This window comes from Colobus angolensis, unplaced genomic scaffold, assembly GCF_000951035.1.
Source record: "Colobus angolensis palliatus isolate OR3802 unplaced genomic scaffold, Cang.pa_1.0 Scaffold480, whole genome shotgun sequence".
In the NCBI taxonomy this organism is placed as follows: Eukaryota; Metazoa; Chordata; class Mammalia; order Primates; family Cercopithecidae; genus Colobus; species Colobus angolensis.
The window spans coordinates 55,623-70,267 of NW_012118266.1; the positions used below are offsets into that span (position 1 = coordinate 55,623).

General features: G+C 50.0%; 1 protein-coding gene across 5 annotated transcripts in view; it reads left to right on the top strand.

Annotated features, from left to right (window-relative positions):
• ZNF274 (zinc finger protein 274) overlaps positions 1 to 12,205 on the top strand; it is a 48,372-nt gene extending 36,167 nt beyond the window's left edge. For all 5 annotated transcript variants that reach the window (XM_011959097.1, XM_011959094.1, XM_011959096.1 and 2 more), the window contains 4 exons: positions 5,353 to 5,835; positions 8,593 to 8,714; positions 10,220 to 10,346; positions 10,818 to 12,205. In XM_011959097.1, the coding sequence (XP_011814487.1) occupies positions 5,353 to 5,835; positions 8,593 to 8,714; positions 10,220 to 10,346; positions 10,818 to 11,788 (1,703 nt within the window). In that variant the 3' untranslated portion in view covers positions 11,789 to 12,205. The remainder of the gene's footprint in view (positions 1 to 5,352; positions 5,836 to 8,592; positions 8,715 to 10,219; positions 10,347 to 10,817) is intronic.
• Positions 12,206 to 14,645: the final 2,440 nt, after the last annotated feature.

Below are 14,645 nucleotides of genomic sequence, written 5' to 3' on the forward strand. Positions count from 1 at the left end.
CAGCAGCCTTTGGCAGATCCTCCTCTAGGCTCTACTTTGGGGTGTGAGATCCACAAGTCCCAGTTGGCAGCCTCAGTGGTCCACTGGAGGAGACAGATGCAGAAGGTAATCCAACAGGGAGCTTAGTGGCACTAAGGGAATGATGACAGAGGAGAACAGGAAAGCTGAGAGCCTTCCAGACAAGGAGGAAAAGTGATGGAGTACTGTGTCCAGGGATTAGGGGAACTGAGGGTAAGTACTCTTCTGACTCTTCCCCCACAACAAGCTGCTGACTGGTATACCTGGCTAATCAGCATTCACTGGAAAACAGCACTGTGAGGAAGACAGCTGCCTAAGGCCTGTTTGTCACCCTGGAAGGGAAGCAGCAAAGAGGTAGAAATATCCTGAGAGAAGAAGATAGTGTCAAGAGAGAGAAAGCAGCAGCTCCCCTCAGCCCTTACCACATGCTGTGCCTGGACGGTATCTAATCACTTCAGGTGAAGAAACTCAGGCTCAAGAAGTTAATCTCTCTTGATTAAACCCCTTGCTCTGAGCCTCAGTGAATTTGTTTCATAACCCATTAGACAGTTGTAGGCGAGGAGACTGTGTTGCTACAGGCTCATTCAGCTGCTGGGCTCAAAGCCATTTGGAGTTCCAGCTGATAGGGATCATGCAGCTCCACGTAAGTGGGTTGGGTCAGTCATGTCTGTGGAATGAGATGGGTGGAGTGAGAATCCAGTTCCACCTCTGCCTGCTGGTGAACGTAAGAGCTCCCATTTTCTCCTCCATGAAGTGGAGCAGCTAATTTCCTGGAATAGACAGTGGTAAGGATTGTCCTAAAGGTCTTGGGATAGTCTGTGGGTTGACATGTGGAGGACTGAGGTGCACAGAATGAGTCCATCACTTCCCCACCAGTTTCTGGGTTCGTGGCCTGTCTTGTTCACTGTGGTGTCCTTGGTTCCACAGCACGCAAAAGATGCTTTATGATAACTGTACAGAACAGAGTGTGGCGCCTCATGGGTTGATGATCAAGATTAAAGCAGAAGTAAGTACATTAGAAGCGGGTAGGGTGGAGTAGAAGAATCCAACAGTTTTCCTAGGGGCTAAGACACTAAAATCCCTCAATTAAGGGATACAGAAAAAATTTTAGGAATTTATGAAGTAACATGTTAAGATTTTTTTTTTTTTTTTTTTTTGAGACGGAGTCTGGCTCTGTCGCCCAGGCTGGAGTGCAGTGGCCGGATCTCAGCTCACTGCAAGCTCCGCCTCCCGGGTTTACGCCATTCTCCTGCCTCAGCCTCCCGAGTAGCTAGGACTACAGGCGCCGCCACCTGGCCCGGCTAGTTTTTTATATTTTTTAGTAGAGACAGGGTTTCACCGTGTTAGCCAGGATGGTCTCGATCTCCTGACCTCGTGATCCGCCCGTCTCCCAAAAGTGCTAGGATTACAGGCTTGAGCCACCGCGCCCGGCCACATGTTAAGATTTTTAAGTGTCATGCATGATTACCTAAAATAGTGCTGGCGGCCCAGTGCTGGTCTGCCACTGAGCGCCCCCCAGGAAGTAAAGATTCAGTTGGTGCATGTCCCATGTCCTAGGCATTTAGTCCAGTGCTGCTGGGCCTCCAGTAAATCTTACCCCCAGCTGCTTCTCAGGAAAAAATCAAGCCTTAAGAGCTGTAATTGGTGCGTGCGGTGGCTCACACCTATAATCCCAGCACTTTGGCAGGCCGAGATGGGCGGATCACCTAAGGTCAGGAGTTCCAGACCAGTCTGGCCAACATGGCAAAACCCCGTCTCTACTAAAAATACAAAAATTAGCTGGGCATGGCGGCGGGCGCCTGTAATCCCAGCTGCTCGGGAGGCTGAGACAGAATTGCTTGAACCCGGCAGGCGGAGGTTGCAGTGAGCCGAGATCGCACCACTGCACTCCAGCCTGGGCGATTAAGACCGAAACTCTGTCTCAAACAAACAAACAAACAAAACACTGTAATTGAGAGAGAATAAATGAAGTATGCCCTCAAATGAAGAAAAGTTATTTGGGGCGAAATAAGTCCCCAGAAGTCCTAAGAAACAGAAAGGGAATTAAATATAGATCAGAGCAGTTATAAATGAGTTGGAGAGGGCAAGCCCCCAAAATGAAAATACCTCAAAAGCTTATTTGGGGGAAGAGGTTGGAAATAGGTTCTCAAGTGTGTCTGATTAATCTTATCAAGAAGAAATATCCCTTCAAGCGTAGCCTAGGAATGGTCGAGAATTAAAAGCGTGGCTCAGGTCCTGCTGTACAACTGCGCCACGTCGCCGGGAGGACGGCCTGGGCTGCAAGGCGGCGGCGCGGCCACTGGCTCTGGGCGGCGCGGAGCTGCCTCCCTGGGCCCGTGCCAGCAGTGGGCCCCTCCAGGCAAACCTGTGCAGCGCGCAAACGGGAAGCCCAGACAGACCAGGGCTTGTACTCGAGGAACGGGAGAGGGAAGGGGTTGGGAGTCGCCTGCTGTGGCCTCAGCGGAAGGTCTCCCCCAGCCCGCGAGGTCCGGAGAAATATTTCCAGGTGAGGCAGGCGTGGAAGCTCCTGCCGCGCTGCCCCGTTGCCCCCTGTAGGCCCAGGACCTGCCCCTGTCAGCGGGCAGTGGGGAGAACGGTACCGGAAGCCCGTGCCTCGGAGGCTGCTGGGAGCTGTAGCGCCCGCGGGTGACGTCGTTCTGGGCGCTTTTCCGGGTCTGGGGGGCGGGCTTAGAGGCGTGGCCTGGAGGCGTCGACCCATTTCGCTGGCAGAGAGAGCGGGTCTTGTGTGGACGGTGATATGGGCGAAAGGGTCAGCTTATGGTTGTGGCCTCGAATTCCTGAGTGCGCGATGACGGAGACCAGGGCCGAGGAGGGTCTTGTACAGGCGGCCGCCGGGCTCTGAAAGATGCTTCCGCTGGAGCTTTTTTATTTTTAACGTAGCTGCAGCTGTTGCACACTAGTAATTTTCTGCCCTGCGACCGCTTTTCTGCGTTGTAATAATCACGCTAAAACTAGTGGTTTTACTGCTTACAAGGGAGTTTTTAACAATTTTCTTAAACCGTGTTACAACACTACCTGTTCTTCCAGTTTTGTCCTAACACACACCGCGTGGGGCAGGAATTGTATGTTGTGGAAATAAAGACCTAGGCCGTCCAGATGAGCACACGCAGAGGTTGCCTCAGAGCCGGGTATAGTAGGGAGCCAGCCACGGTCCCTTGTGTTCTGTAGAGAGAGTCAAAGGCAGGTAGGGAGTGAGAAGACGTGCATCATACGGGAGGGTTCTGAGTGGAGAACCCTATTGGCTTGGCGGGGAGCAATGAAAGGGTATACTGGCAGTCATCTAAGTGCTGACCTGTGCTTGTTGCCAGAGGTTGTGGGTCAGTGCTGTGTTAGCTATATTTGGTTTGGCTGTGGTGTTTTTATTCATTCCCTTGGTGCCTCTATACCTATCTTCATCTCCGAATAGCTCCAGTAGATTCATCCAGTGAAAGTATCTGTGGTTCCTTGCTGTGGCTTTGCTGGTTCATGCTGAGCTACTTCCTGGTAGAATTGTACTAACCATTTATACTCACACAGCAAGGGTGAAATTGCAGGTTTGCGCTTGTCGTTGCCACTAAACATTACAAATATCAGAAGGAAGTCATAATCTGTAGTTATTTATGCTTTTATATTTGTTTTTTTTTTTTTTTTTTTTGAGACGGAGTCTCGCTCTGTCGCCCAGGCTGGAGTGCAGTGGCCGGATCTCAGCTCACTGCAAGCTCCGCCTCCCGGGTTTAGGCCATTCTCCTGCCTCAGCCTCCCGAGTAGCTGGGACTACAGGCGCCCGCCAATTCGCCCGGCTAGTTTTTTTTGTATTTTTTTAGTAGAGACGGGGTTTCACCGTGTTAGCCAGGATTGTCTCGATCTCCTGACCTCGTGATCCACCCATCTCGGCCTCCCAAAGTGCTGGGATTACAGGCTTGAGCCACTGCGCCCGGCCTTTTATATTTGTTTTTAAGGCCTTATTTGTTAGGGACCATGTCAGGCTTGGTAGCCAAGGCTGGAGTGCAGTGGTGCAATCATAGATAACTGTAAAATCAAATTCTTGGGCCCAAGCAGCCCTCCTGCCTCGGGCTCCCAAGTAGCTAGGACCACAGGTGTATGCCATCACACCCGACTAATTTAAACTTTTTTAGAGACAGGGTCTTACTATGTTGCCCAGGCTGGTCTCAAGCTCCTGGCGTGAAGCAAATCTCCTGCCTCGGCCTCCCAAAGTCCAGGGATCACAGGTGTGAGCCACCCCACTGGCCAGATTATTTAGAATTAGCATTTTGGAGGGGAGTTTTAGAGGACTTTCTTGTTTCCTCTTGTTTTGTGCTGCCTCCTCAGCATTTCAGGACAGTCCTGGAGTTCAGTTTAGCAGTGTGGTCTTGTGGACTCTGTGCCAGGACCCAGAGCCCCTGCCATTCCCAGATATCCTCGTTCTTGTCCCCAATGGAGGTTAGAGAAGGTTATTTTTGCTGTGACTGTGCATACATGTACAGTGTCACAGATCCCTTCTCAACCCTCATTCCCTTTTGTTCTTTTCCCTATAACAGCTCTATGGAGATATAATTTACACATTGTAAAGTTCATTCTTGTAAAGTGTATAGTTCAGTGTTTTTAAATATATTCACAAGGTTGTACAGCTTTCACTACTGTCTAATTCCAGAACATTTTCTTCACCCAAGAAAGAAACCCCATACCCATTAGCAGTCTCCCACCAATCCTCTCAATTTCTCCATTTCTTAACAATTACTAATCTACTTGTCTGTCTTTGGATTTTTATATTCTGGACATTTCATATTATATGTGGCCTTTTGTGTCTGGCTTATTTTGCTTAGCATGATATTTTCAAGGTTCACCTGTGTTGTAGCGTATATTAGTAGTACTTCATTCCTTTTGATTGCCAATATTTCATTGTATGAATAGATCACAATTTGCTTATACATTCCTCAGTTGATAGACAATGGATTATTTGTACTTTTTGGGTATTATGGATAACACTTCGGTGAACGTTCTTATAGAAGTTTTGGGGGGCATATGCTTTCAATTTTCTTAGCTATATATACTTGGGGGGAGTTTCTGGGTCATGGATAACTATGTGTTTAACTTCTGAGGGTTTGCCCACCTGTTTTGCAGAGTGGTACAGCATTTTATATTCCCACCAGCAGTGTATGAGCATTCCAGTCTTTCCACATCCTCTCCTGTTACCATCGTCTTTGGCAACAGCCATCCCCGTGGGTGTGAAGTATATTCCACTGTGGTTTTGACTTGCATTTCCCTAGTGAATAATGATGTTGAGCGTCTTTTCATGTGCTTGTTCTCATTTCTTGCTCTGCTTTTGACTTACAGAGTATCCTGAGCTCCAGCCGGACCCTAAATTGGATCCTCTTCCTGCTGAGAGTCCCCTGATGAACATTGAGGTTGTTGAGGTCCTCACACTGAACCAGGAGGTGGCTGGTCCCCGGAATGCCCAGATACAGGCCCTATATGCTGAAGATGGAAGCCTGAGCCCAGATGCCCCCAGTGAGCAGGTCCAACAGCAGGGCAAGCATCCAGGTGACCCCGAGGCCGCTCGCCAGAGGTTCCGGAAGTTCCGTTATAAGGACATGACAGGTCCCCGGGAGGCCCTGGACCAGCTCCGAGAGCTGTGTCACCAGTGGCTACAGCCTGAGGCACGCTCCAAGGAGCAGATCCTGGAGCTGCTGGTGCTGGAGCAGTTCCTAGGTGCACTGCCTGTGAAGCTCCGGACATGGGTGGAATCGCAGCACCCAGAGAACTGCCAAGAGGTGGTGGCCCTGGTAGAGGGTGTGACCTGGATATCTGAGGAGGAAGGTAAGTGGAAGGGTGGGTAGAGGGACAGCTTAATGAGGGTGTCTTGGAGGACCCTGTGGGGGAGATAAGAACTCCAGGCTTCCTGGGAAGGTCGTGGGAAGGATTGTGCCCACTCCGTACAGACTGAGGACATCCACGTTCCCCACGTGTTCCTGAGTCAGAGCCACTGAAACCCCTGCATTCTTTAGCCCTTCGTGGGCTTCTGATGGATGCACACAGATGAAGTGCTTCATTTTCATCCCTCTGGCATCCCTGCTGCACCATAAACTCTGTAGCATGTGATAAGATAGACGGGACTACTGAGCTCACGGAGCCTGCAGTAGCAGGAGAGACAGGGATTTGACAAATGAGAATGCACAGAAAAATGCTGGGGCTGCGAGGAGCTCGAGGTGATGGTGAGGTTCATGAAGGTCTGCAACTGACACCTGGTGTGGAGTGGAACTTGGCCAGGGTAAAGAAAGGGGGCAGGAAAGATGTGCCATGCAGAGGGAAGCACTGCCTGTAAGGGCCAAGATGGAAGGGATCACAGTAAATGCAAAACTCAGAAAAATCGGGTATGTCTGTGATGGAAGGGAGCAGAAGGTGGAGCTGGCACAGCCAGTGGGGACTTTAGTTCTAAAGCAAAGCAAAATGTTCTTTTAAAACAGTAGGGTTCAATCCCTGCGTTCCAGAAACTGGTGGCACCACTGGATTTGACCTTTAGAGATCCACCAGGCTGCATGGGTAGTGGATGGTGGACAGAGGATGGGGGTGAGGCTGGACACACAGGCTACCCGCAGCTATTGCCATGCCCTTTGATGGGTGGTGTCTTGGACAGGAACGATGGTGATGGCCGACTGGGGAGAGAGTACACGTGTGGAGTGTGTATTTGGAGGTAAGACTCCAAGACTTGGTTTCTTCATCAGGCTGAGTTTCACAGAGTGTGCGTGCTTCTGCATTGCTCACCTCCATTTTCCACATTCACGGGTGCCCAGAAGAGGTTTCTGATGTGAGCGAATGATTGACTGGTTGATGTTTGTGATTGCGGGGAAGGGGAAGGTGTCCTGCAGGGGGATGGTGGGATTCTAAGAGGCCAGGGCATCCTGGAGATGCGGGTATCCGAGGCAGCAGAGCAGGCACTTGCATGAGTTGTGTCAGATGCACCAAGTCTGGGGTGCTGTACTTGGCAGAATAATTGCCCCAAAGGTGTCCATGTCCTGCCTCCTGGACTCTGTGAATAAGTTGCCTCACATGACAAAGGGAACTTTGCAGAAACAATTAACTTAAGGATCTTGAGAGGGAGAGATGCACTGGATTATTTGAGTGGATCTAACATAACCACAGGGGCCCTTAGGAGAGGGAGGCTGGAGGGTCAGGGGAGATGTAATGATAGAAGCACCTGATAGAGGAAGAAGCCATAAGCCAAGTGTTTGGGGCAGCCTCTAGAAGCTGGAAAAGGCAAGGAATGGATTCTCCCTTGGAGCCTCCGAAAGGAACACATCCATGCCGACACTTTCATTTTAGCCCAGTGAGGCACAAACCAGACTTCTTATCTCCAGAACCATAAGGTAATACATTTGCATTAATCTGAGCCGCTGGCATTGTGACAATTCACTATAGCAGCAATAGGAAACTAGTTCGTTAGGTGCCAAGGAGACAGCTGTGGGGTTAATGAGGTGAAAGTCAGTGAATTCAGCCTGTGTTTAACCTCAGGGGTGAATGAAATAAATCAGTGCCACAGAAGACAATGGGAAGAGGCTTTCCAGAGAACCCTGAGAATCTCACATTATGTGATCAGTGTGTTAGCTGGGACTCTTGGATGTGACTGCTGCAAAGCCTTGCACAGAATGGCTCACGGGAGAAGGAGAATTTATTGAAAAAGTTCCGTGGTGCTCGAGCATCAGGCAGGGCTGGACCCAGGAGCTCCAGTAGTGTCCCCCAGACTTGTTCTGTCTCTCATTCTTACCTCTTCTGCTCTCCACTGGCTTCACTCATGGGCAGGCTGTCTGCCTGCATGGGATTTCTCTTTCCCAAATGTTCCAGCTAAAGCCTTGTTGGCTCCAATCATCTGGCTATAGGCTGTGTTCATCCCAGATCTAATCACTGTGGCCAAGAGAAAGGGATGGCCCAGTGGGCCAGCCTAAGTCATCTTGTTGCTCACCTTGATGGTGGGGGTGGATTAGCATTGTGGAAGCCTGTGGACCATGTGGGGTCATGTGAGGAAGGTTAGAATGAAGGAGCCGTGGTTAGAGGCGCCCTCGGGCTGGGTGGAGCTGTTGTTTCCTTAGGTGGAGGAGCCTTGGTGACGTTCACTTCAAGATGGCTGCATGTCGTGGGTCCGGGGACAGTCTCACCTTCCACGAGGTGGGAGGAGAGAGGGAGGAAGGAAGAGGTGCCTGAATAGGCAGGGTGGAGGGCTTGGAGGCCGGAAACAGGGGCTTTGACTCTAAGGAGGAGATGTCAGTCAGCTGCCTCACAGGAGGGGCTGGGGCCCTCAGCCGCCCTCGGAAACGGAAGGAGTGGTCTCAGCAGTGAGGACACTGGTGCCCTGTGACCCTTGGAGGGTGAGCCATCCTGGGCCCATCCAGGTGCGGGCACTCGGGCACATGCTGTGAGGGGAGCTGAGCTGGTGAGAAGAGAGGATAGGAACAGAGGCTGTCATGGAGCCACAGTACGATGCAGGTGTGCGGTGGCCCCATGGGTTGCAAAGAGGCCACCCTTGCCCTGCCCAAGGGTCCCCACACCTGCTGACCTCCTCTGGTTGGTGTCTCCTCCCAGTACTTCCTGCAGGACAACCTGCCGAGGGCACCACCTGCTGCCTTGAGGTCACTGCCCAGCAGGAGGAGAAGGAGAAGGAGAAGGAGGATGCAGCCATCTGCCCAGTGACAGTGCTCCCTGAGGTAAGCGGGGAGTGTCGCCCTTTTTTGGCCACAGCATCTCCTGTGAGGCAGGCCCACCCCTGAGGTATCCACTCTGCCCTGGGCTTTCCTAAGACCTCCCACAGGCTGCGGCATTCTGAGATTCTGAGCTCTTAGGTCTGTGCTGAAGCAATCTGAGTATGAAGAGCAGCCCTGCCCTCCAGCCACCATGGCGTCATTGGGGACAAGGCATGGTGACTCAGGAGTTGAGAAAGCAGGAGGCAAAAGGGAAGGAACTAAGTGTTTACAGAGACTTGAGAGGTGGAACTACCACAGGCAGGCACATCTGTATGCAGGTCAGAGCAAGAGAGCCCTCATTCAGAAATGCATACTTAGGTATTTATCTTTGGTATCTGGGGTTTGCTTCAGAATAACCCAGAGCTGGGATATGGGTGAAAAAGATTGGTTCTGATGTGCTGACCACTAGGGTAGCAGTATATATGTGTCATTGGTCAGAGCTGTTTGCACTGCAAGTGGCTCATACTGGCTCAAGCGTAGAAGTAAATTTATTGGCTCTCATGTTTTCTCTAGTAGCCTTCAGGCAAGGCTGCATCCAGGTGCTCCGAGTTGATGGGAAGAATCTCTGGCCAACCTGTTTCATGGCTCTGCTTTCTCCCCTTTCTTCTTCTTCCTTCTTCCTTTTTCTTCCTCCTCCTCCTTTTTTTTTTTCTTTTGAGATGGAGTTTCGCTTTTGTTGCCCAGGCTGGAGTGCAATGGCGCAATCTCAGCTCACTGCAACCTCTGCCTCCCAGATTCAAGTGATTCTTCTGTCTCAACCTCCTGAGTAGCTGGGATTACAACCACTACACCTGGCTAATTTTTGGTATTTTTAATAGAGATGGGGTTTCACCATGTTGGCCAGGCTGGTCTCAAACTCCTGACCTCAGGTGATTTACCTACCTCGGCCTCCCAAAGTGCTGGGATTACAGGTGTCAGCCACCGCGCCTGGCCACTCCCCTTCTTAGGCAGATTCTGCCCCATGTAAGCAAAATGCCTCAGATCCTGGTAAAGCAGGGTTGGGGGAACCTCTTCTTCCCAAAGTCCTGGTCAGTTTCCCAGAAAGGACCAGTCATGGCTGTGCCAGGGTGACTGCCCTCCCCCAGGTCAGCCCTGTCGACAAAGGCAGGGGCTTGGTTGTCATTTCCACCAAGTGGGAAGACAGTATTAATAGATGGAGAACCCTCTGCAGTGGGAAGATTTCAGCCTGGGCAAGCTGGATAGAGCCGTTAGGATGGAGTTGTTTACTTGTTGCACTTGGAGCTCTTTATGAAGCAAGGGCTCTGCCTCCCAGCCTGAGACCCAGACCCTGGTTTGGATCCAGTAGAACTCTTGTGGGCCCTGGGTTGGTGTCTCTGAGCAACTCCTCAAAGCAAGAGAGTCCCTAGCACAGTGAGCGCTGTCAGAACCTCCCAGCTGGCCTTTCTTCTGCCCTCACTGACAACCCTCTGACACTCTTGCTGAGCATAGACACACGTGTGATGTTACAGGAACCAGTTACCTTCCAGGATGTGGCTGTGGACTTCAGCCGGGAAGAGTGGGGGCTGTTGGGCCCGACACAGAGGACCGAGTACCGCGATGTGATGCTGGAGACCTTTGGGCACCTGGTCTCTGTGGGTAAGGCCATGCCCCCTCTTCACCCACCTCAGGGCTGGTAGGCCACAGGAGCCCCAAGTCAGGGGTGTTTACCTTCTCTGCACTCCACACTGGGCATTCCCTCACGGGGCCCTTGCTCCGTCCAGGGCCTGTTAAGTGGAACTGTAGACTTACAGGGGTGGGGGCATTGGTTGGCCAGAAGCAGCCTTAGGTCCAGTGAAGGAGTGATTTGCTATCTATCTCCTGAGGGAGTATGAGAGAACAGGAATTCGAAGAGCTCAGAGGATACTCCCTACCCTTTCTGTCCCTTGTTCACCAAGGTCAGTGCTCCCCTCCCTGCTGCTTCATTGTTTTTCAGTCTCTCTCCAGGTTGCATGACTCTACTTGGAAAAAAAAATCCTGACTTTTGAACTTAATTACGCATTTCATGCTCTCAGACCCATCCTAGCACATCTCTCTATTGTATCCACATCTTTTGTTTATTTTTTTCAGGGTGGGAGACTACATTGGAAAATAAAGAGTTAGCTCCAAATTCTGACATTCCTGAGGAAGAACCAGCCCCCAGCCTGAAAGTGCAAGAATCCTCAAGGGATTGTGCCTTGTCCTCTACGTTAGAAGATACCTTGCAGGGTGGAGTCCAGGAAGTCCAAGAAACAGTGTTGAAGCAGGTGGAGTCTGCTCAGGAAAAAGAGAAGCACTTTGATAACCATGAGTCCCAGGCAAACAGTGGTACTCTTGACACAAACCAAGTTTCGCTCCAGAAAATGGACAGCGTTGAGTCCCAGGCAAACAATGGTGCTCTTAACACAAACCAAGTTTTGCTCCAGAAAATTCCTCATAGAAAACAATTGCGCAAATGTGACTCACAAGTTAAAAGCATGAAACAGAATTCACGTGTAAAAATTCATCAGAAGAGCTATGAAAGGCAAAAGGCCAAGGAAGGCAATGGTTGCAGGAAAACCTTCAGTCGGAGTGCGAAACAGATTACGTTTATAAGAATTCACAAGGGGAGCCAAGTTTGCCGATGCAGTGAATGTGGTAAAATATTCCGGAACCCAAGATACTTTTCTGTGCATAAGAAAATTCATACAGGAGAGAGGCCCTACGTGTGTCAAGCCTGTGGGAAAGGATTTGTTCAGAGCTCTTCCCTCACACAGCATCAGAGAGTTCATTCTGGAGAGAGACCATTTGAATGTCAGGAGTGTGGGAGGACCTTCAATGATCGCTCAGCCATCTCCCAGCACCTGAGGACTCACACTGGAGCTAAGCCCTACAAGTGTCAGGACTGTGGAAAAGCCTTCCGCCAGAGCTCCCACCTCATCAGACATCAGAGGACTCACACCGGGGAGCGCCCATATGCATGCAACAAATGTGGAAAGGCCTTCACCCAGAGCTCACACCTTATCGGGCACCAGAGAACCCACAATAGGACAAAGCGAAAGAAGAAACAGCCTACCTCATAGCTCTCAAGCCAGTTGAAGAAACCTTGTCTTTTCAGCTTGACCCTACATTATAACGTGCACAGGCCTGCTTGTGAATCAGAACTGAATGTGAAAGGGAAGCATTGGGTGAGGACATTCCCAAAACCAAAGGACAACTGAGGATACTGCCTAGCACATAATGAATAAATAAAATGAGTTGGAGAGTTATTAACATTAGTTGGAAAAAAGATTTCCCATTTACTTGATATTGTTTGTTCACTCATTTAGTCATTAAAAGTGAGATTAATAAAATCTGAAATGTTATATAATAACTTTTACAAAGCCAGGTAATTAATAATCTGCACTGATACTATATCCACAGTACCACAGTATTTATGTATATGAATTAAGGATTAAAAGATAGTGTGGATAAATAAACTATTGATCTATTTCTGTGTAGAACCTGTGTATTTCCTGCCTACTTAAATATCTCTATAGTAATGATTAATATTTAAGCAACATTAAAACACAAGGAGGGAGATTATCAGATAGTTCTAGAAGATTCTGTGCAAGGCTGCAGCACCTTGGGCACAAGATACTATGTGAGTTGGGATGACTAGATTTTTCTATTCCTTAGGGGGTTGTCATGACATGCTTAGGTGGAGGTAAGGAAAACTTAAACCCAAAGGGCTGGAAACCCCAGGCAAGTGTGAGGCTTCCTGGAAATATTCATGTTTCTTTTGTTTTTTTGACACAGAATCTCGCTCTGTCACCCAGGCTAGAGTGCAGAGGTAGAATCATAGCTTACTGTAGCCTCAAACACCTGGGCTCAAGGGATCCTCCTGGCTCAGCCTTTCAAGCAGCTGGGACTACAGGCATGCACCACCATGCCTAGCTTCATTTGGTTTGTGTTTCCATTTTTCCTGAGAGACTATCACAAGGAAGGCAACTGCTCTGGTATGGAGCCCATCACTTAAGCAAAAAGACACCGGCAGTACCAGAGCATGTATTTGCCCACAGTTCACATTCTTTCTCCAGGTCACATAGCCCATAGTATATGACCCGCTCCATTCCTTGTTCTAGGCTCCACCTTTGCTCTTGAGTTCTGTGTAACATTTAAAAACATAAAACTCTGGACCAAAAATACTTAGGTTCGAGACACTGATTGAGTGCTACTTTGCATAGCTTCTTTAGAACCCTTGGGTCTTTTTTTTTTTTTTTTGAGACGGAGTCTCGCTCTGTCACCCAGGCTGGAGTGCAGTGGCCGGATCTCAGCTCACTGCAAGCTCCGCCTCCCAGGTTGACGCCATTCTCCTGCCTCAGCCTCCGGAGTAGCTGGGACTACAGGCGCCCGCCACCTCGCCCGGCTAGTTTTTTGTATTTTTTAGTAGAGACGGGGTTTCACCATGTTAGCCAGGATGGTCTCGATCTCCCGACCTCGTGATCCGCCCGTCTCGGCCTCCCAAAGTGCTGGGATTACAGGCTTAAGCCACCGTGCCCGGCAAACCCTTGGGTCTTGCCCACAAGGGTTAGGTGCAGTCATGCCATCTAGGGTGAGAGTACTTCCTTTCTCTGCAGAAATGAAAAACCCTTGGAGACAGGACCAGAGTAGATGCCTTGAGCCCATGTGCCTGGAGAATGACAGTGGTACACCAGCAACCCTATTGCCATTCACACACTGGGCATGGGCCTTGTGGCTGCTATGTTGCTTCTAGTCATTTCAGCACTTTTTAATACGGCACATGCTGCTTCTTTGAGAACATATGCAGTTGAAGAACTTGCCCAGGGATGTTAGTTGGTAAAAACAGCTTCCTCAGCTGTTCGGAACTCTACAATATCGCCTCTCAAGAATGAACCAAAGAATAGGAAGCTTGGGATTAGAACCTGGTAAACTCAGAATTCCCAGATTCCAAATCCTAGATGGTATGACTCCAAAGCTTTAGTGATGGCTTCAGGAACTGAGGTGATGGTCTGAGCTGGGTCTGGGAAAATAAGGGACCCAGGAGTAGGAAAGACGGGAGAACATACTAGGGTATGGGAGAGCTAACGGACTACAAGGTACAAGGCCAGTGGGTCCATTCCAAGGTATGGAATGACTCATCTCATGGCTGGCACCAGGGCTTGAGGTGGCTCTAAGGCTGAGTTCAGTTGTGTTGGGTTCTCTCATCTGAAGAGCCAGGGTTCCAACAGAATTAGGCAGAAACAGCATGGTTTTTTTCTGACCCAGCCTAGGTCACATGGTGTCACCCTAGGACAGTCTGTCCTTTACAAGCCAGTCACTAAGGCCAGCCAGATTAAGTGGGAAGGGGGTTAAACTCCATCTCTTGAAGGGAGAGTAGCAAGGTTAGGAAAGGCAGGAGTGTAGTGGCCAACTCTGGATAACAAGGTCTACAAATATGCCAGCATTTATCTTTAAATTCTGTGTATCCCCACCTGTACTTGCAAGACAGGAAGAGGAAGGCAGGGAGAGAGACTGCACGTGTGGGAGCTGACACACTAGACACAAGTATTAGATGTGGTTTAAATCCTGACTCTGCTCCTCACTGGGTCTGTGATTGTCAGAAAGAGGATTAATGCCTGGAGGGTCCACGTTCCATATATCCAGTACACCAGTGAAAAGGTACATGAGGGGCCAGGCGCAGTGGCTCAAGCCTGTAATCCCAGCACCTTGGGAGGCCGAGGAGGGCGGATCACGAGGTCAGGTGATCAAGACCATCCTGGCTAATAGAGTGAAACCGCGTCTCTATTAAATAAAAAAAAATTAGCCGGGCATGGTGGCGGGCGCCTGTAGTCCCAGCTACTCGGGGGGCTGAGGCAGGAGAATGGCATGAACCCAGGAGGCGGAAGTTGCAGTGAGCCGAGATCACGCCACTGCACTCCAGCCTGGGCAACAGAGCCA